The 23,251-nt window shown below is 42.6% G+C and overlaps 1 protein-coding gene across 1 annotated transcript in view; it reads right to left on the reverse strand.

Moving 5' to 3' along the window:
• The window catches only part of FLT3 (fms related receptor tyrosine kinase 3), a 44,299-nt gene that overhangs the window by 16,060 nt on the left and 4,988 nt on the right, over window positions 1–23,251 (reverse strand). The window contains exons 2-9 of the mRNA XM_086476140.1: window positions 14,503–14,627; window positions 12,674–12,876; window positions 11,863–11,978; window positions 9,516–9,633; window positions 7,085–7,221; window positions 6,328–6,467; window positions 6,092–6,245; window positions 1,402–1,567 (exon numbers count right to left, since the gene is read on the reverse strand). Of these exons, the coding sequence (XP_086332266.1) occupies window positions 1,402–1,567; window positions 6,092–6,245; window positions 6,328–6,467; window positions 7,085–7,221; window positions 9,516–9,633; window positions 11,863–11,978; window positions 12,674–12,876; window positions 14,503–14,627 (1,159 nt within the window). The remainder of the gene's footprint in view (window positions 1–1,401; window positions 1,568–6,091; window positions 6,246–6,327; window positions 6,468–7,084; window positions 7,222–9,515; window positions 9,634–11,862; window positions 11,979–12,673; window positions 12,877–14,502; window positions 14,628–23,251) is intronic.

A 23,251-nucleotide genomic window follows, 5' to 3' on the forward strand; every position in this document is an offset into this window, starting at 1 on the left:
GGGTTACCTAAGTTGTTTCAAGAGTGCTCAAAATTGTTATTGTTGGCCCAGTCCATAGCACCTTCTTATCTGGATTGAATTTACACTAGCTGTCAATCATCCAAGCAAAACTGACTTGTGCTCTCACAAGCAGTGAGAAGAGGTCCACAGCAGCTGCAAAGCTAATCAACTCGGCATTATCAGCTGGAGGGAGGTATATCTGTCGGACAAGGATGAGCAAATGCTCATGGCCATCCCCTGAGACCTCATTTCCAAAATCAGTCTTGACCCATGCCAGGCATTAAAGATTAGCCCCCAACACCCACCCACTGCTATCAAAGTTTGCTGACAGCCCTCACTTTTATCAGCAGGGACAGAGTTCCTGTGGCCATTGCCAGGAGATGACAATTTACTCATCTGAACTGAGCTGACTCTGAACCTCGTGAAAGTCTGACTCCAAGACATCATCTGATGCAGACGAAAGGCCTGTCTGTTGGAAAGGTGACTTGACAAGCTAGCGGATAAAATTCAGTGTACCAAAATACTAAGGAAAGAAATCAGAAAATGTGTAATCAAGGCTGTGACACAGTTTTATGCAGATGCTAAGAGGGGTTTTAAGAATGTGAGAAGAAATCAGTGCAGCTGCCTAGGTCCTGCTTGGTTTTAAAGCTAGAACTTTAAAAGAGCAGCTTGGCTTTATTTTCATTGAGGTCTATAAGAGCTGTTACCTTGAAAGCCATGGGACTACTTTGAAAGAAATTCTGAAGGAAATTAGATAATGTTATCAAGAAATTAGAAAGCCTAGAGAATGGAGAAAACATTAGCCTTAAACAGGATTCATGCCAGAACTTCATTGTAGGAAATAACAGAAAAGGTAGATAACTAACAGGTTTATTCAAAACATGTTTTGCAGCAGCAGAAGAATACATGACCTGGGTAATGAGCAGAACAGTATGTTTCTGTGGCACAGGCACAGTCGAACACATCTAACAGTGGCCTGGGAAACTACAGGGCCCTGGACTTGATTCGAGCAGTTTGAAAGACACTGGGAACATCATCAAGAACAGGATGACAAAAGGGGAACATGTAGAACTTGTGATCCAGTATGAAAACTGCAACTGATCTGTAACTGAGAAACTACGTTAGAAAGGGAAAGGCAAAATGCATATAAACTAAAGAGTTTGTAGATGCATAACTTACCAAAGTGTTTATTATAACATGGAGAATAAAATGATTCTAGAAGTTATCTACTATTCAAAAGTAAAATAACATTTGAGTGCCTTTTATTAACACAGCTTCATCATGTGGCCCATCCACATTTTAAAAACGCAAAGAGACTACAAAACATGGACAATAAGCAGTCCAAATGAGATGTAAACAGGAAACATTATTATATCAAACTATTGCAAAATATTCAAGTACCTGCGTCCATCCACACTGTAACTTTGTTTGCATGGAAATATTTTTTGTGAAAATAGCCACATGCATCTAACTGGTGGATATGCTGTAAAGTTAACTTCAAAACAAAATTCTTCCTCACCAATTTCAAAATCTTCTTTAGAGTCGGTTATATTTATAAATCCCTTTTCTGAAAAAAAAAAAAAGATGTTATATTACAAAGGCTGGACTGCTTAATGAATTTTGAAATCTGTGTTTTTCATTTTCGTTATTACAAGCAAAAAAAAGTGCCATGTTACATCACAACAGGCATCCCGTTAACCAAAACAAAATAATGTTTCAAAATAGTATTGGGATGATGTCACTGTGTTTAGCTGCAGACAAATGACCTGAGTCTGCTGAAGTTGCATATTTGGTCAGAGCAGAGCTCTTCCAAAATGGTTCGACATTTCTCTCCAATCCGCCCTACAGAGCCACAGGGCCAACAATGCCATTATTTATTTGGTTGAGGTGTGAGTTCCAGGTGTTAACAGCTGCGTCTCCTGGCTCTCCCCTAACAGGGAACAAATCCAGGTGGCACCACCAGCATAATCAAATGTTGATAGTAGTTATTCCTTCTTCCCTGAAATGTGCTGAAGATTTTGCAAATGAGTCTTGTAGCTGCTCCTTTATTTCTCCACCTAAACTAGACATATTTGATGCAAGACAACAGCAACACAAAAAAAGTGTTTTGAAGATGTGCATGAACCATGAGCTGCTGGTACTTGCCCTGTTAGGGTGGGATTAGTTTCACCTAATGGAGCTGCCTGAAGTTCAGTGACCCACCTAAGCTACTTGTTTGGACCCCTGATAAACTCAGTGGAATGGGACAGGCATGTCCAAATGTATCTCACCCTAAAACAGAAGATGTCCTGAACTGCTTCTGGAAATACCTGTTTCTTGACACTGGCTGCTGAAGAAACCAAACTAATTGCTGGGCTCAGGTGTCTCATGACATGAAACGAAGCCCACCCAAAGAGACTGAACAGCGGACACATGTGGGAGAAGGCTGTCCTAAAGGCATCAGCGGGGCTAGGATCAGCTCCACAAAAAGCACAGAATCATATACATTGGAGGAGATTCCTGGAGATGTCTAGTCTAGCTCCTGCTCAGATATGTTCCAGCTAGATGAGATTGCTCAGAGCAATGCCCAGTTCAGTTTGGGTATCTCCAAGGAAGCAGTCTCTACAACCTCTGGTAAGCTTGTGGCAGTGTTTAATCAGCCACTTGTTGAAAAACTGCACTGTAGAAATATTGCTGGACTGGTTTTTCCTTTTGAGTGTTTTTCTTCTGGTTGTAACACCATATGCTGCTTGTCATGTTTTATCTCTGTCTAGTTTACTGGTTTAAAAAATACTATCTGGAAACTCCCATATAAGCCACAAAAATTTCAGTATTTTAAAACAAGAAGCAATTCCTTTCATGACAATTCTCCTACTTTTTGATATTAAAGGCTTATTGTTTTTATAAATTGGACCTTCATCTTTGAATGACCTTTTGGACCTCATCCTTCCAGGCAGAATGTCATCTCTGTGTGTACTGTTAACAACACAACCAGCCAAGAGTAAAAGCTTTCTCCAGAGTGCACACAAGGACCTCGGAGCAGGGGATGCCATTTCTCTGGAAAACAGCTCAGAAAAATTAGTTTCTTTCTTGAAGGAGGAAGAAAATAGCACTTTATTGCTTGACTTATCATTTTTTTTGACAAGTTTAACTGTGTTTCTGCCAGAGAACATGATTATTCAGTAATGACAGAGAGGTGAGATTAAATTCTTGAGACAGGAATCAAAGCTTTCAAGTCTCTGTATTTGTTGTATTTGTTTATTTCTTGTTTTAAACCTAACATGTGTTGCAAAATAGCTTGCATATTCCTGAGTCAAGATTGCGCAGTGCTAAAACCTCTTTATTCCACACTGGTGGAAGTTAAGCTTAAGAATTGCAGAAACAAAAAGCCTCGCAGCTGCAGTTGTTGGCATCATCTCTGTTGTGCTTTAAAGTGACCTAACGACCCTGCCTGACCTGCCCAGCTACACAAGATGGGATAACTTGATGAAGTATCAGTTAGCAAAGATCAAACCTTGTCTGGCTGCAAGGCATTATTAGAGATTAGAAGACCACTCTTCAATGTAGTTATGCTAGCCAGGCTCCCCAGGCAATGCCGTACGTGCTAAACAATTAAGTTTTCTCTTGGTTAAGTTACATGACAACCATTCCCAGAGTAGCTATAGGTGCTGACTCATGCACAGTGATGGTTTAAAGGTAGGACACTGATGATTTCAGAAACTGCTACCCTGTGACATGGGCAACTGAGTGAAATCTGTATGTATACCACTGCTGGAATTGAACCTGGGATGCTAGCACACATTCACACCAATGATGGCTGTCATTAATACACTAGGCGGAAGGCTGGGTTGGATCAGAAGCTCAGGATGTCCCTGTATAACCTTGGAGAGAGAAGTATGGCTGTTAGCTAGGTATGACAACATCCCCCCACTTTAATCCATCATGTAAATAAACAAACAGATTTTTTCATCAGCAAAGCCAGCGAGCCCTCAGAAGTTTTGTTGGCACAAGGAGTATTAAGAAGGGTACAGGCAATCATTGTACCTTGGCATACCCCAGTCAAAAAATATCCCACTCAGAAATACAGCCTTCCAGAGACAGTGACTCAAATATCCCGTTACTGTGACACATACTCATACCTGATAGTTTATGGATCCAAGAAGCCATTATTTCTGAACTGGGCACCAGTACTGAGAAAGAAGAGGATCTTGCCCAACCTCTACACTACCCCTCATGCTTACCTTCCTGTTTACTAAGAAGATGTGTGTATAAAAAATGCCCAGGTATCGTACTCAATTATTGTAAATGATGAGAGAATTTCCTGCTCAGTGGTGGGCAGAAGCTGAAAAGAGGATATTGCACTGGGAAAGTAATTTCTGAAGAGACGGGTATTCTCACTTCCTACCATCCCTAGCCTAGGTGTTGTAAAATCTGAGAGCAACTACATCTAAGGTCAAATGTGTGGTGAGTGCTTCAAACAGCCTTGTTCTCAAGGCTACAGACTTCAACTCCAGGCACACCAGTCAGAAAACTACTCCCAGTGCCTACTCCAGCAGTACGGTCCTAACTACATCTTTCCTTTTTATGACTTGTTTCCAGACTTATGCCTATTTGTGTATTACTTCCATCTGAGAAACAAGGTTAGCAGCTGAGGCTGTTTTGGACTAACTTCAACACCACTGGCTTTTAAATCAACATTTTGCTTAAGTAGAATGAGGTTTCCTTTGGTATGCTTTTGATTTTTAAATTTTTTGGGCCTTGTGTAGCTTGGTGTTAGGAAGATGGTTCCCTTCAGTGCCTGGAAAGCAGGAGGCACCAACAGTGCTGGAGTAGTTGTCTCTCTAGTTTCAGGTTTCCCTTCGGATCCATCACAGCTGCAGCAGCACTTCTGCATGGCAGTTTGCCAACTCTGTCAGCACTCGCTATTCATCATTTCTCTGGGCTTGCATTCTCCAATAACACAGAAGTTATAATTTCCCTTCTGCTACCAGTTCCATAAGTTTTGGAGCTAAAATTCTTCCCCAGATTTACTTTCCCATAAAAAATTTGGCAAACTCAAATGGCCACTTGTCAGCCACTCCCTCACCATAAGAGGAAATGGTAATTTCTCGTTTGTTCTGGGTTTTGAGTGGGTGAGCCCACCACCAAGAACCTCCCGACTGTTTGATTCCTTCCTGTCGGACCCAGGTCGGGCCTGGTACAGATTTTGTATCTGCTTTTTTCTTTATAAGAGCAATAAGCACCTGAAAAGACCATATAAAACAGCAGAGCAGAGGCCACAAGAACCTCCTCCTTACCTCCCCACCTCCAAAGGTGCAGCAAAGGTGGGGTGGAGGTGCTGTATGTGAGTGAAAGGAAGATGCAGTGGGAGCAAGTGGTGAGGAGGAGACTGAGGCCATGGCTACAGCTTTTCAAAACCCATACTGGAGTCACAGCGGGACATTTCTGTCACACATTAGTTGAAACCAGCCACTGGTCATTCCAGACTGGCCAAACTAATGCATGGAGTATTAACAGCTGAACACACATGGCAGGCCATGCATTTTTTATTCTTGGCCAGCTTCAGAAACAGTGTTTTATGCAGTGCTTTACCTCTAGTTGTTTGTATCTGCTCTACAGCTGCCTACATGAGCTGGTGGCACAGAGAAGGGCTACACAACCAGCTACTCCGCCCTGCCCAGAAAGCCTAAGGCATAGCCCTGGGGACCCTATAGCTTTGTGTCCACACAAAAAACCACTATGGCTTTACACCAACTGAGAGTCATCTACAATAACATGTGATGAATCCCAGCCTGTGTTTCTAGAGATACCATTGAAACAATCATGTAGACTAGATCTCTAAACAGCACCATTTCACTTCTAAAAGCACTGTCTTTTAATGGGAATTATTTGAAAAGCAATATAAGGAAAAGGTTGATTATCTTCAGGTGCCAGAATGACTCAGTTGAGATTAATCTCTTGGCTCTCCTGGACTGCCAGTGAGTGCAAACAGACCTTTTCCTTAGAAAAGGAACTATAAACATATGCTGCATACCTGCAAGCAAAGAACTGCCACATTGAAAACAAAGCAAAACAACCGAGGGACAAAATTAACACCAGGGGTTGGAATTACCTAAAACTGTAACCAAAGCAGTTTGATTCGGATGAACAGTAGAAGAACAGGTATAATGTCCGCTATCATTTCTTTCTGCCGCTGAAGCAAACACATACTGGATCCGAACTGCCGAGTGGTCTGTCTGATATTCTAATCCTTCAAACTGACGATCCTAGTTTTCAACAGAGATTACCCTTTAATCAGTTGATAGTGCCCAATATTATCTATTTTAAACCTTTAAAGCAGGTTCTTACCTGCTCAACTGCTCTGTTTTCAAAAGATAATTTTATTCCAAATTTATAATTACGGTGAACAGCTCTGCATCTGATCAGCAATGGTTCCCCGACTTTGAGAAGTAATTCAGGTAAAGGTGCTGCTTGTCTTTCATTTAAATCTACAAAATCAAAACATAGTCACTGAAACAACTGTCACTTTGCCTGGAAAAATGCTCAGTTAGATCAACATTTTTTCCCCTAATGCTGTATAGACATCCATTATTACATTGTAATGATAATTAGAATTTGGGAAAACGACTCATTAATCATGAAATTGGTAAATGTGATGAATTTAGAAGTCTTAAAACAAATTTTGTCATAATTTACAAGATATCTATAGGCCACAGTTCAGCACAGAGCTTGCTCCGGTCAGGTTTATTAAAAAAAAATCCCAGACAAACCAACGTGAATTTATATATTAATTTATCATTATTTATAAGTGTATATATTTGAGAACACTTTGAAGAGCTTTTCCATGCAACATGGCCCGAAAAGCATGAAAAAAAGTTAATAGATGTTTAGCAAATGTAGAAGGGCAAGACATTTTTTAGAGATCACAAATAGCTATTAGAATTAGGTTTCAAACATGCGACAGAGCAATCATATTCACTGTTAGATTTGTTCCAGTGATTACACACAGGTAGCTTAGCCCAGAAAGCATATTCAGATGAACAGTACAACTAACTTCAGTGGCAGGATCCAGCTTGCATGTAAGTAAAACTTAGAGGGAAGTTACCTATTGTAAAGAGGCTGGTGCATTCTCTACCCAGGTCATTAACTGCACAACACCATATATAAGTTTGAAATAATTCATGTTGTATGTTCTGTATGCCATCTATTTCGCTAGTTTCTTCATGCATTTTATCAGGGCAACTGCAATTACAAACACAATTATTCATTGACTCATTTGGTTAACCTCAAGCAAATAAATCTGATAAATCTCCAAGCCATGAGAATAGGCAAACAATAGTGGGAAAACTGGATCTTACACAGCTGAATAAAAAGGAACTAGGAAAGGTGAAGATAAGAAAATAAAAATGTCACAGCCTGGGCAGAAATATGAGCTGAAATGACCTGAATATGCTCAAACTGGCTCCTAGACAGGTAATGCTGTGACTAAAATCTGGACAGGAGTGACATCAGAGAGGTTAAGCTTTCACACCACATCTCTGAATTCCTGGTGGTGGGAGCTGCTGCAAATCCAGTGGCCATTATGAGACCCAGATCCCAAACTGCCATGCTGCAAAGAAAGGCACTTTTCCTGCTGTTAATAGAATCAACTTTATATATTAATAGAATAGAAAAAAAAATCATTTAGCTTGGAAAATTACAAACCCTTGTAACAGCTTCCCAGCTTTAATGCTTCAGGTGAGGTCCCCAGTGACTGGAAAAAGGGAAACATTGCACCCATTTTTAAAAACATGCAATTTTTTTTTTAAGAAGATCCTGGGAACTACCGACCTGTCAGCCTCACCTCTGTGCCTGGGAAGATCATGGAACAGCTCCTCCTAGAAGCTGTGCTAAGGCCCATGGAGGACAGGGAGGTGATTTGAGACAGCCGGCATGGCTTTACCAAGGGCAAGTCCTGCCTGACCAACCTAGTGGCCTTCTATGATGGAGTGACTACGTCAGTGGACAAGGGAAGAGCTATGAATGCTGTCTGTCTAGACTTCTGTAAGGCTTTTGACATGGTCCCCCACAACATCCTTCTCTCTAAATTGGAGAGATATGGACTTGATGGGTGGACTGTTCAGTGGGTGAGGAATTGGTTGAATGGTTGCATCCAGAGGGTGGTGGTCAATGGCTCGAAGTCCAGACAGAGACTGGTGACGTGGCGTCCCTCAGGGGTCCGTATTTGGACCAGTGTTGTTTAAGGTCTTCATCAATGACATAGACAGTGGATTCGAGTGCACCCTCAGGAAGTTTGCAGATGGCACTAAACTGAGTGGTGCGGTTGATATGCCTGAGGGATGGGATGCCATCAGAGTGACCTGGACAAGCTTGAGAAGTGGGCCTGTGTGAACCTCATGAGGTTCAACAAGGCCAAGTGCAAGGTCCTGCACCTGGGTTGGGACAATTCCCAGTGTCAATACAGGCTGGGGAATAAAGGGATTGAGAGCAGCCCTGTCGAGTAGGACTTGGGGGTATGGGTGAACGAAAAGCTGGACATGAGTTGTCAGTGTGTGCTCACAGCCCAGAAAGCCAACCATATCCTGGGCTGCATCAAAAGAAGCATGGCCAGTGGGTCAAGGGAGGTGATTCTGCCTCTCTACTCCACTCTGGTGAGACCCCACCTGCAGTGCCGTGTCCAGCTCTGGAGTCCTCAGCACAGGGAAGACATGGGCATGTTGGAGTGGGTGCAGAAGAAGGCCACAAAAATGATCAGAGGGATGGAGCGCCTCTCCTATGAAGAAAGGCTGAGAGAGTTGGGTCTGTTCAGCCTGGAGAAGAGAAGGCTCTGGGGACACCTTATTGGGGCCTTTGAGTACTTAAAGGGGGCTTATAAGAAAGATGGGGACAAATTTTTTAGCAGGTCCTAAGGTTTTAAACTAAAAGAGGGTAGATTTAGACTAGATATAAGGAAGAAATTTTTTACAATGAAGGTGGTAAAACACTGGGACAGGTTGCACAGAGAAGTTGTGGATGTCCCATCCCTGGAAGTGTTCAGGGTCACGTTGGATGGGGTGTTGAGCAACTTGATCTAGTTGAAGATGTCCCTGCTCAATGCAGGGGGGTTGGACTAGATGACCTTTAAAGGTCCCTTCCAACCCAAACCATTCAATGATTCTGTGATTCACATTTCAAAAAAAATGTGAAAATCTAGAAGGAAGTAAGATACCTTTGATTCACTCTTGTGACATCAAAATACTAGAATCCGGAATAACTTTTTTCAAGCTGAGAGATGAAAGCTTCCAAAAAAGCACAATAGCCAAATTTGGTTAAGAAAACTACGTTGCAGCACTCCAAAAGTAGATCATGCAGACACAGATTTTCAACCAGCACATGGATGTGCAATGTGGCAGAGCCCATCTGACCCAAAAGCTCTTCTTCAGTTATCCCTCCAGCTCGCTAGGCACACTAAGCAGCACAAAACCTCCCCTTTCTTCTTCAGAAGAGGGTAAACTTCCAGTCTAGAGATTCAGCATGCATATAAACATACACCATACCTCTTTTCAGGTGTTCTGCAAAATATCCACTCCACAGAGGGCTGGGGGTAGCTCTCAGATATGCACTCGATAGCGTCCAATTTTTCCCTTTTCCTGAAATAGGGTTTGCCTGGTTTCTCTGTTAAAAATCATGCAAACGTTTAAGAATGCTGAAATAATTTTGAAATAGTGTTTTGTTCATTTCATAGTACCTGAAGTTACAGAGCTGTAATTTGTTTCAGGAGGTTTCAACACGGAGGGCATAGAAAATGATTCTGCCCTAGGGATATTGTGGGTTAGTCTCATGAGCTTTTCAACCTTGATTGCTAAATGCACAGTTTCCCCATATCAAAGGCCTGCCTCTATACACCAGAGGATAATCCTGAGACTGATACTGAAAGGTGTTAATTTGCTGTGGTTGCTACTCATTTCACTGGGCAGGAGCACAGATACTTTTCAAAATCACAACCCAAGCCTGTGGCCTTTGGTGGAGTATCTGTTGAGACTACAAAGGCTCTGCACAGAATGGGATCACTGCGTACTACTCAGTCTGATCAGATGTATGATGGAAAAACAACAGGTGATAATGACTTCTGATAACCAGCAGACTTCTCTATCCTATATCTGTAAGCAGGGGGAAAAGGTTCCTAGACAATTCCCAGTCCCCTGAACCTGTCAGGCACAGACTTGGACTAAAGGCTCAAAATGAAAAGCACTCAGTCTGGTTTTAGGTCATCATACAATGAAATTACAATTTCCAAACAGAAAAGTGACATTTTCTTTAGAGTCATACTTCCATTGCCTTCAAGGTGACATGCTAGGTGAAACTAATACTTTTGGCTTTTAATGTCCTTCTTCATTTATCTCTTATAAGCCGGGCTTAGAAGGCTTTTTTTTTTTTCACCTATGGAGATTCACATCTCAGTTGAAGGATTCACATCTAGCCTGGAGGATTTTATGAGAGATGTAATCATGATATTAGATTCACAGGAGCAAAGAGAATGCAATCCAAGCAATTGATATGGAGGAGATTTTTATCGACACTTTCAAAATACTCTTTCTTGCATCTGTAGTAACACTTTTTAACCTCTAAAGCCTAATTGATATAGTAGAGAAGGTAATTTTTAATTAAAGAATTAATACCCTGCCCCTCAATGAAGCTGCTAAAATTATAATTGAGACATGCAATAGGCCTTCAAATAAGACAAGGAGAGATTGGAAGTGACACTTCTGACACCTGAGTGCGAAAAAAAAGTCAAACAGAAATAATTTAAAAACAGAGGGAATAAAAAATGTTGTTTAGTCACAGTTTATTAAACAAAAGGGAAGCAATGATGCTTGTTGTTAAACCTGTTTCTAGAAGGGTTTGCCAGCCTTTTAGCTGTTTTAATTGATGTTTTGCCTTCTTTTCTTTGAAATTTCTTTTGCATTTTTAAATTTTATCTTTAAATTTGGCCCTTTCCAGACAAAATAATATAGTATTTCTCTTCTGTTAAAAAAAATCATGTCAATGTGGGTCTTTCTTGTTTAAGATGTCCTTGGCCATCTTACAAACAGAAGCTTGAACTTTGTTGCAGCAGAGATGTCTCCTGTGTGATCCTTGAGAAAATTCAATCAAATCTGCTCCCACTGTGAGCCTTTCAAAAAGTCACACATCGCGCATGCTCTGTCATGAGCATTTAACAGCAGTTAAAGTCTTAGCTTCCCAGGCACCCTTGTGCTGAGCAGCTGCAGTACTCATGTGTTTTACCCTAAATCCCAATAAACAAGTAAAGACTGGCGCTGAGAAAAAGGACCTTGTCTTTCTCCTTCCCTCACTGGTGCCTCTTGCTGCCCAAAGAACAGCAAAAGGAAAAGCTACAAGAGAAGTGTAGAGACCCAGCACCAGGCACAGGCAGAGAAGTGGCAGAATGGGACAAAGCACGACTTCAGAGCGTCAGAGACCCGAAAATAAAAGGGATGTCCTGATCTGGTCCAGATAACAGCCCAGCTGGCAACACCAAGAATAAACAGGTTAAGATACGAGCAAACAAATCTAGCCCACAAGCTTTGAGAGCACACAAAAGCCACTCTTGCTTTGTCCCTTTTGGCACAGAGGGGAATCTCTCACTGGGAAGAAGAGAGCTGCCGTGCATTTACATCTTTATTTGTTCATTTGCATGGTTTATTGACCAATGAAAGCTGACTCTCACACAGTCTGTGGTTTTGACTTCAGCCTCAGAAAACAGCTCCATGTCCTATGCAAATCTAGGAAGATGCTTGAAATGCAGCAAGCGAGAGATTCATTGCTTTGACTGAACTTGAGCCTCTCCCATTGAACCTACCGGTGGAGGTTCACCTTTTACCCTTTCACCTGAGATATACTCACTTCGGATGAGAACGGGTACAACTACTGTATAATTGCCAGTTTTACTCATGACTGAGAGGGTGTATTTTCCAGCTTGTGCTTCTTTTATTTGTGAAAAAGCCAAAGACGTAACATATCTATAAAACAGAAAGTAAAGCTGTGTTTGTAATCTAGAAGGTAATAGGCAGCACATACAATAAAACGTTAGCTCTTTAGCTCTTGCAAAAACCCTTCAGAGACACTATTCATTATTTACATAGCGCCCTTCAACCTGGAGTGCTTTCCTCATGTATCTTCCTACACAAGCAGCCTATAGGAACTTACAATCACGGGTATCACATGCTTAATGCTGAGCACTGGGAAGGATGGACTTCCCAAGCTTAGGACAGCTGGGGAGGTCCACAGGGAAATGCTTTACCTACAGTCCCATCCCTCACACTTTGCAGGTGGAGGCAATAATCCAGCCTCAGGTTCCAGCCCAGCTTTGACTGTGAGAATCAGGATGCTGGTGCTGTTGCTGCTCCTGATCCGAAGTGTGACCCTAATAAGTCATGTAATTCTTCATGCTTCAGTTTCTTTGACTACAAAATCATGATTTTCCCTCACATGAGCACTGCAAAGCTCAAATTGATCATGTCAGAAAGTTCCTGGAGACCCTATGCATGATGCTGTAAAAATTAAAAGAACGAGCTTATTTCATATGATTCTTGGCTTTAAGTTTCATATGCGTATATGTGTCTAAATGACAATCAGCAACATGCTGCCAGGTGATAACACTCAAAAAAGATTAGGAGATTAAAAAAGGTAATACATAACATGAAAATAAACTTACCGATTCTCTGAGTCCAAAGAAGGTTCACAAGATTTGCTCTCTTTAAAGAACCAAAAGCATGAAATGATCTCTGAAATGTCCATTATCACTTTTAATTCAATATCTTCAAACACATTGACTTCCACATTCTTAGTTGGTTCATAGATGTTCTCTGTTCCTTGAGAATTCAAATAACACCCAAGATCTTCCAAAATGTTGGAAATCTGCAATGTAAGAAGACAGATTGTTATGTATTTATCAGCAATTAGCTTTACTTGCTTTTTTGTATTCAAATATTTTTAAAGGATACTCTTTTGGAAAAGATTTTGTAAACAATGCCTCATAATGCCCAAATATGAATACAAATTATACTGAAATAACACCTTCATCTTACTTTCATTTTGTTTGGTTTTGGTTTGTTTTTCATTACTGTTGTCGAACTTATTCATGAATATGTTGAATTTTACTGCAGTAGGAAACACTACAGGATTCCTGTTGAATTAGTTAATTCTGTTCTCTAGATAGACATCACAGAACAATTTTAGCCAGAAACATGATAATTGCCCTTAGTCATACAGGCTATTTTTTACTCTCATTTTTGTTTCCTTTCATGTAGAACCATAGGAAGGCACAGAACTATAATACAACCTCTCTGTTTGCAACCTCAATGCAAAGGCAGGGCCAGAATATTTTTTTTAGCATCCCACTGTTTGTCTCTGCATCATCTGGCTAGACAGCTCCTCGACTCTTTGGGGGCTTTACTAGGCAAGGAATGTTTGGGCTGGGCGTCTTCACACCTTTCATTTCCTCACCATTGCACAAGACTAAAGCAGAACTGCAAACAGAAAGAGAATATTCCACAGTCATTCTGAAAACCACCAACGGATTAATGAATCTCTAAGCTTAGCTGCAGCAAAAGGTGGCAAGTATATGGCTCCATCTGAAGAGTAGCCCTAAATGTCTCCCTTACTTTGGTGGGTGAAATATATCTGGTGTAAGTTTCTGAAAGGATGGAGTTCATTGCATCTTCTGCCCTGCACAGTGTTTGGCCAGTTGGTTCTTTTTATTCTTTGCTCCTTCTTTGTCCCTTGCCTTGATCCGAGAAGTATCTAGAGGTAACAGCCATACTCCGCTTCATCTGATACAAGGACAGCACAGCCTTGACTGGTACACCTTCATTTGTTATCTGAATTATAAATTTTTTTTTGTCAAGGAATGAAAAAGATTTCATAAGACTAACTTGAAACAAGAATCTCAAGGAAATATTTTGATCATAGGTCTCACTGCACTTTTAGTTGCACACCACCTCTTCTTGGTCTTCTGCCATCTCAAGTCAGAAGAGAAGAAAAAAAAATTGTATTTGATTCCCTATCCAGCTTTGGTGTCTCAGTCAAGGTTTAGACCAGGCAGGGATTTATGTGCTTTGGTGGGAACAGAGGATGGTACAGCTTCCCCATCAGTCTCAGCAGCCGTGGCACACACATACCGTGGCAGGCCAGCAGTTTGCACCATGGCCCTGTCAATCCCCTCTTAAGGGCACTTAGTTTTTTACATTGATACATTTCCAGCAATGTTCAGCAATATTCAGGCATGCTGATGTGAGACAGCACCAAGGCAGCCATTAAAAATCTGTTTCAGAGAAAACTGATACTTACCTATGTACAGCTTCAAAGTATGAATTGTGATATGCATTTCCCTCTAACTTTCTGTAGTCATATTTGGCCTAACCCTGATTATTTTGACAGTGACATCACCACAGCCTAAAGGTTTAGGGTGCTGTAAGCTTTTGGGAAGGTATTTCTGGAATGGACAGGAATATTTTATAAGCAACTCGTCCTCTGTTACATTACCTTAGGAGATGCTGATGTGTCTAGTGTTCCTGAACCTTCATCCTTCTGGCTGATAAACACACATGCAATCTCAGATGTGTTTTGATTCATTGCAGAAGTGAAAGTAACTGCTGTCATAATAAGAACTGTAAAACAGAAATAGAAAACAAATGTAATCATGTCTAGATGTAATTATGCTCAGGCACAACCATTTCAGTAAAAATAAAATACAACAAAACTGGAAAGATTACATCTTTTTTTTTTTTAAAAAAAAGGCAAAAGGAATATGTAGCTACATCATGTGCATTTGCAAACTCTGCGTTTGTATATTGAAGCTGAGTGGAAGCACTATTTGGAGAACCTTTCAAAAGCACAGATACATCATACTTTAGAAGTATGTCTGTGGTGGTTTGGTCCTGGCCAGATGCCAGGTGCCCACCAAAGCCACTCTATCACTCTCACCACCTCCGCTGGACAGGAGAGAGAGAATATAACAGGCACGTGGGTCAGATAAAGACAGTTTAATGAAGCAAAAGCCGCATGCGGAAGCAAGAACAAAACGAAAGATCTTATTCTCTACTTCCCATCAGCAGGCGATGTCCAGCCACTTTCTGGGAAGCTGGGCTCCGGTACGTGTAGCGGTTGCTCTGGACGACAAACGTGAAACGAATGTCCCCCCCTTCTTCCTATTTTCCCCAGCTTATATTGCTGAGCAGACATCATGTGGTATGGAATATCCCTTTGGACAGTTTGGGTCAGCTGTCCTGGCTATATCCCCTTCCAAGTTTTACCCACCCCCAGCCTACCGGGGAAATGTTGGGGAAGCAGCCTTGATGCTGTGTGAGCCCTGCTCAGCAGTAGTCAAAACACTGGTGTGTTATCTAGCTACCACTGCACAGCACGGTGAGGGCTGCATCTCAGGCAGACCCATTACAATGTCCCATAATATTGCAGAAGATGTCTAAGTGCAAAAGCCTCCTATGTGTTACGGAGGCTCCTTTAGAAACCACATTATAAAACACAGGCTCCCTCTTGCAGATCACTTCTGCATCAATGTGTCTGAAAGGTCCTTGCAGCACCAAACCCTGCAGCTGCAGGTCAGTGTTTGCCCATTGTGAGCCGGAGGATGATCATGCACTGTCCCTCACTTTGGCACTAAGGAGGTGTCCAAGTCAGAAACACTCCCCAAGCACCCCTCATTCCTGTTCAGAGCAATGGCAAAATAAAGTCCTTCAACTTGCAATGGTAAAATGAAGTCCTCCAACTTGCCTTTAGAGCCCACACTTAGCTCACCCAAGGACTCAAGATCTAGTCGTCCCTTTCCCTTCATTCCAGGACAGGCTGTGTTTGATCTGACATACTAGACACTCTCCTGAGCCTTCCTGGCATGGATTTGTGCACCTCAGCAGCTCACGACTGAGGTCCAGGTTAGATGCTTCTACCCTTGAGCTGCCATTCAAAGCCTTGTGCTTTTTCCCCTCCGGGAAGCAAACAAGGCAGCAATCTCCACTACTTTGAGGAAAGCAGACGCAGAAAGTGGAGGGCAAGGAAGAGTAAGCCCATGGCTTTCTCCTGCCTTCTCCTTCCTCCATAGCTCCCTGGTTGTCACGCCCAGCTCACTTGCCAGCTCCCAGCCCTGACAAGAGTAGCAAATCTCATTTCTCCCTATGCATAAGGAGCAGTGTGGGAAAGCTTCTGGTGCCTCAAAGGCATCATCTCTCTGGAATGCTTCATATGAGCCTTGCTGCAGGGACTGCAGCTTGAAAAGTCAGCTTTTAGCCTTGAAGTAGCTATACAGCAACCATGCCCCCACCGCTGCACGTAAACAAGAAAAACAGAAGTAAGACTGCACAACTGGCTGGGTGAAAAGTGTCTGATTTCCACCAAGTCCCTAAAACCAGCCCTCAACAGCACAAATAAGCACTGAATCATAAAATAACATCGCTCTCCTGGTGACCTGGAAAATTACTGCCCCCAGGTCTTGGTTTTTTTCTTTTCTTTTTTTTTTTCCCCCTCAGCTCCCGAGATGATTTGGTATAAAGTAAGGTGCAGAGTTGAAAGAAGGAAAAAAGGTAAATACATCAGGAAGTGCTTGAAGGATGAAAGTAATGAGACTGTTTCTGCAGGTGGTGGAAAGAGCAAAACTGGAAGAAGGAAGAAATGAGAACTCCTGTTGCTGCCATCTCCTCTTTGATCTTTATGCCACCTTGAGCTGCCCGAACTCTAAGCTGGCAACACTTCGATAACCTCTTCTCAAGTCCTCTTGGGAAATGTGCATTAAGACTGAGCCCTTCTCGTTCAGGCACCTAACATACACTTCATTTTGGGTGCCACCTTTCCACAGTATACACAGGCAATGGTCTGCTTTTGCAGACCTCTGAGGAAGACCCTGTCCGTCAGTCTGTGATCCCTAAGAAAGGACTTTGTGGATACAAGTATCTCCCTCCGCTGGCTATAAAGATAGTGTTGGCACTTCTTGAGACAGTGAGTGCTAGAGGGCAGCTGAAAGGCAGGTATGCCCTAGGTATCTACACAAAGCATGCTGAATTCCTTCCCATCGACACAACCCAGATTTCCAGCCTTCTCACTAGCCTTTCATCAAGTCCTTCTCTGCTCAGCTTTCACCACTTCTGTTTGTTCAGCCACTTCACCTTTCACCCTTTTCAAACCAGAGACCATCTGACAGGCTCACAGCCAGGGGCTTACCTGATGGAAACCCACCTACATCCACTGATTTCCAAGACACACCAGCTGAAACCACCTAAAAACACGACCTCAAAAGTTCAACTCATTTGGCCTGTTGAGCATTCTCTTGCTTCACCTTTCCAATCCACAAATAGTTTTAGCTTCTGATTGGACAAACTGAGCCAATTTACCCCTGGCATTACTCCACTGACATCGCCTTGTTAGCAGGATGCCTGACACCACAGTAGGAAAGGGAAAGATGTATTTAAACACCAGCAGGGAAAAGATTTGCAGCTAAGAGTTACGCAGAAGCAGACAGATGTAGTAACCAGACTGTGAGAGAGACATGCAAACAAGCTGTCTGATGAACTGGAACTGCATCTGTAAAGGATGGTATGTGGGAGTGTATGTTGGAAGAGGGAGTAGTGAGCACCCTGACACCCTCTTGTATAACAGAAAGTGGGACTTCTTCTCCTGTTAACTGCTAGACCTTGTCACTGCTGTCCTCTGCCTTTATTCTTGTGAAATCTGGGAAGGTTTTTAGGGTAAGGAAGGATATTTTGAACCTGAGATTCCAACTGCTTTACAGTGAGAAAAAAATGAGTAATGAGTAAAGATGAGTATATAAAAAAATGATAGTCAGAAGTATTTACGTGACACAGAGTGGCCTAAACTTGTGTAGGTCTTAAAGTTATACATTACATTGATAAAACAGAAAATGAGAGCATGAACAAACCTTTCAGAAGAAGCAGAATCAAGAAAAGAAATATTGGGAAAATGGTAACGCTCTGGTTCACTATCTTGACATTTCAGCTTCTAGCTGGCCTATTCAGGGACTGCTATTATGGTCCGCATGTCAGTCATCCTCCCAAAAGCCCAAAGTAAGAACTGCTGAGACTGAAAGCACTGGCTAAGGAATATCAAGCATGTAGCATGCATAATCATGTTGTGTATCACCAAACTGTAGTGAAGCTGGAATGGAAATAAATTGCTGCCTCTGAACAATGTTTGTTTATGCCTGCTTTCAATCTTCATTATCTTTTTATAGGTTATACAAAAATAAATGCAGTGGGAGAATTGTTGTTTCGCTAAAGTCAGACAAACCTCTAGTTGCCATAAAGGGAGTCAGGATTTTATCAAGATGTGTAGGCACATACGTGGGGAAATGCCTGTACAAGCCAAAAAGTGGGCTTACATGTTACGGTGCTGAGAAGAAAGGCCTGAATCTACTGGAGAGATATCAAACCAGGAAGCTATGTTTAAGCTGGTTCAGCTATCGGATGGTTCACCTAATGGAACTGCCTACAAAATTTTGTTTTCAAATGGGGATGACTAAAGTAGCCTTTGGAAAACTGGGAAAACCACTCCAAAACATGTTGAAAGTCTTGAGTTTATCAGAAAAAGAATAGCTGAGGAACTGAAGCACTGCGCAGGATGAAGAGAAAACGTTTCTCTCCATACCAAGGGATGCATCTTGTGTTTGCGTTCAGCTTAGTATTTTACGTAGCAGCCAGGCCCTTCATAGGCATAGAGGGGCTCTTCCACTCTGCTTTACAGCTCAGGAGACTTGCATAAAACAAACTATGTTTTGCTTCTTATTTGGCTTCTGACTGTTTTCTCTGGGTGAGACTCTCTGGATCAACTTTCCAAAATTTTCTTCCTGATCAGGGAAGGTAGAAGGATCCTTTTTCCAGGAAAGCTATAGTTGTCCCAAAGTCATGTGCTGCAGGAAACAAATCTGTATAGGTGGTGACATGGATGAGCCTAATATGCATAGATTAACTCTTACAAAAACCCCACCTTTGGATGTGGCTGCCTCTTTCTCAAATCACCCCCGAAGCGGTGGATCATGAAGTGAGAATTTTACTCAATCTAAACATGATAAAAATCAGAGGGAGGCAGGATAGGCAGAAAGAACTGATACTAAATGGATTCCTACCTTTTACCCATATCTTATTTCTCTCCCATCAAACTTAACTTTTCTCCTTCCCCATCTTTTAGCACACCTTTCTTCCTCGGTGTCTTCACCTTTTCAGCTTAAAATAACTCCCAGCTTCCAAAAAAATGCAGCCCATGAGTTCATTCTCACATGATGATGGGGCCAGAAGTGTTGCTCTGTGTTGCAGAATTACAGCTGTGTTAGAAGTAGGTTTAACAAGCAAGGTGGGTGACAAGATGCCTCTGTTGCAGTTCACGCTAATTATGACTAGTTGTCATAACACTGGACGGGGTACGTCTTGGTCAGGACCAGTTATTTATCTGGTCTTACCAGTTAATTACAATAAATGTCACATGAACTGATTTAATTATTCACAGTCATGTTCAAGCATGATTGGGATTTGAGATGGGGGGAAAAAAAAGCGTGGTAGCTCTTCAGGAGGGTTTAGTGGAAGGGAACCAACTCTCTAGAGCTGAATCACCAGGCAGGAACGCAGTGAGAAGAGGGGAGTAGGGGAGGCCGTGCAGTTTCGGAAAGTGCTTAATTAGGCTCTGTGTACTGAGTCAAAAACTCACAATGAGAAGCAACACGGATATTACGCAGCGTCCTGGAATGCTGCTGTCACCTGCCAGTCTTGTTTGCCATCACCACCAACGCTCCACCTGGATTATTTTTCCACTTGGATTATTTTTCCACCTGGATCCGCTCCCCCCCCCCCCCCCAGTTTTTACCACCCGAAGCCGTTCAGGCTGTGGCATTACACGCAGTTTCTTCCCGGAGCTCTTCTGCCCGAGAGAGAAGCCTGAGGACACCAAGGCACCGGCGGGGAGGCGGCCCGGGGAGGGGGCAGGCGACGGCCGCCAGGGGGCGCTGCCGCCCCGCGCAGCCCCGCGCAGCCCCGCGGGCGGCCGCGGCTGGGCGCGGAGCCGGAGCCGGCCCTGGAGCGGCAGCGGCAGCGCTGAGCTGGCACCCCCGGCCCTTGGACGTGCGGGGGTAGTTTCCTGACCGGTAACTAACTCGACCGGTTTGGCTCCTGTTTGCTCGCGGAGGAGCTGCCCGGCGTTGGTGTATCCTTAGGAGAAGAAACGTGAAAGAAAAATTCCTTGTAAATCCTTCCATACATTAATGAAATCGTTAATGACAGATAACTGATTTTGCTTCTTTTCTGACAGGGGTATCTCCAGCAAACTTTTTCTGATTTTCTATTTAAAAAGACAAAAGTCTTAAAACCATTGACCCTTTCTGGGAAGATGCCGTAGCTATCCTTGCATGGCTCAGATAGGATTCTGACTCAGTTCTGTCATTTGGAACCAAATTTTTTAAAAAGGCATTTTTTTTTTTTGCACAAGAACAACTCATGCATATACAGTAAAAACTTCCTGCTCGGCAGAACATCTTCAAATAGGTTGTGCCCCTATTTATCATAGTGGTCTCAAAAGTGTTTCTTTGGAAGAGATGTTAAACCAGAACTTGTCACAGGGAATAACCATTTCTAATTCATCCAGTGCAAGTGCCGGCAAAGGGTTCTGCTGCTTGATAACTTATTCACTTTGTGTCAGCTTCTGTAGTAAAACTACACTGCCTCTGCCTAAGGAGCTCACTTCCCTAGTCCTTCCAAATTTAATGTATGCCTGAATCTAAAAGGTCTCCTTTCAACACATGAGAATGAAAGAAGAAGTGTGCTCAGTCTGCCTCAGGAACATCACTGCCAAGACCTGCCTACTCCAACATAGTTTGCTGGGTGAAGTGTGGACTTTGTCCACAAATTAATTCTCTGTATTTTTAATTTTCCTCATCTTTTCCTCAACCCTCAATTTTCAGGTCCCAGATGAAAACAGCTGCAAGGAATTTACTCTTCCACATTTTTTTGTATATGACTTGGCCATGGTTTTGAAGAATTTCTTCTCTGTCTTGTTATGTCCTAACATATTTTTGGTACCGATTTCAACAAACTTCATCTTTTGGATAAAATTATGCCTTTCAACGCTAGCACCTTTCTTAGAGGAGGATAGTCAGCAGCTATGACTATGGCTAATTGCAGCCAGCATGTAAACTCTATAGAGATTTTAAGACAGAATAATTGAGATGGCTGAAGATTTCAAATCACAAATGACACTGGGCATGTGTTTTATGCTCTTGTGTCAGAGAACCAAAAAAAACCCTCCTTTAACAGATCAGGTAGCTAGGAGTCAGCAGAGCTATTCCTGCTTTTTTATTGATTACTTACAGATATGTTCGCTTCAGTGCCTTATGTAGTAAAAATAAACTAATGATGACATGAAGTGTAGGCACATTCTTCACATGACGCTATTACATATGCAACTTTATTGACTATTTTTGCCATTGACTTTATTGCAGACTGATAGCTAAATCATGCTCTGTGATTCACATTGTAACTTCTGCATCCATTTAAGCCAGGATGAATAACAATCCAGTTTGACTTATTTATATATTTCTATAATTTTTCAGACTTTCTAATCATATACCTGTGTACCTGCAACTTGCTCCTCCTCTGGCTATGAGTTGCTGTTGGTGAGAGATTGTGCACATTTATGAGCAGCCCAACCCCTTTAGCTGTTGCAGGCTTCTTTGCTAAATATGAATTGGCCCTAGCACCATGCTTCTCCTTGATTTATAGATTTGCTTTGAAATCACCTTTTTGAGTTCTCAGTCTGTGTCAGTAACTCATGGGTTTTATCTGAAAAAAAAAAAACCTCCTTGGCACGAAGCAAAGGCTGAAGCAAGCAAGACATCTAGCTCTGTTTTATCTCTCTGCCCTGCCTCTTTAGGTTTTTGTTTACCTGGCCTTGGGTGAGGAATGACTGCAGGGTTGTATTCAAACACTTATTTGCCTTTAATTTCACTGAGATAACCTTCCATGTACCTTCCCTGTGCGTCTGAGAAAAAGGCACTGCTCAAACAGCTGAACTGTTATTTTGCTTGTTATTATTAATCTTGTCTGCTTTGCATGGGACTAGCTGAATGAATGCAGCCCTTCCACAGCCCCCCCCAGCTGTGATCCCAGGGTGACTTCTCTGCCCGAGCTGGTGCTCACAGGGAGCTCACTGAAATCGCTCCTGCTTTACCCAGAATTTGTGCCATTCCAGCCACTTGTGACCCAGTTTACAAAGCATAACTGGGACTGCTGAGGACACCCATTTTGGGGAAGTGGCTGAAAAGTGGCTGAAAAGGTAGTGAACCTCAGCTACCATGGCAACCTTCCTTTCTGAGGAAGAGCCTACATTGTGGCTAGTTCTTCTTCTGCTTCTTGCCCACATCTTCTGTCCCCTCAAGGGAGCTTCTTCTTGGCTTCCACGTCGACCAAACCTTTCCATCCCACTAAGTATGGTGAACAGGGTATTCTGGGCCACATTAGGAGGTGTTTTGCCAGCAGGTAGAGGTATTTCCCCTTCACTCATCACTGGCGAGAACACACTTGGATTCCTGCATCCAGCTGTGAGCTCCTCAGTATAAGAGAGACATTGACATACTGGAGAAAGTCCAGCAAAGTGCCACAAAGATGATTAAGGGACCGGAGCATCTCTCTTATGAGGAAAGGCTGAGGGAGCTGGGGCTGTTCAGCCTGGAGAAGAGAAGGCTCAAGGGGATATGATCAATGTACAAAAATACCTGAAGGGACTATACAAAGAGGACAGAGCCAAAGTCTTCCCAGAGATGCCCAGTGACAAGACCAGAGGCAATGGGCACAAGGTTTTTCACCATGTGAGCGATGAGGCACTGGCACAGGTTGCCCAGAGAGGTGGTGGTCTCCACCCCCAGAGATATTCAAAAGCTACCTGGACAGGGTCCTGAGCAGCCAGCTCTGGGTGGCCCTGCTCAAGCAGGGAGGTTGGACCAGATGAGCTCTAGAGGCCCCTTCCCACCTCAAGCTTTCTGTGATTCTGTGAACAAAGAGACAATTCTGTGGGCAAAGATGCCACCACAGAAGTCCCTCATGAATCAGAAAGTGGCACTGGGCTGTCCTTATTCTTGACTGTTCTCCCGAGGATGATTGCTTATGGGAAATGACATGTTTGTGCCATTAAAAAGCTGGATAGACAACCCTGAAGCAAAGCAAACAGACAGGTCTCATCTAATGACATAAGGAAGTTTGCTTTTTTTTTTTTTTAAAAAAAACTGCTCTGT

Source organism: Leptosomus discolor, chromosome 1, assembly GCF_034619465.1.
Source record: "Leptosomus discolor isolate bLepDis1 chromosome 1, bLepDis1.hap2, whole genome shotgun sequence".
NCBI lineage: Eukaryota > Metazoa > Chordata > Aves > Leptosomiformes > Leptosomidae > Leptosomus > Leptosomus discolor.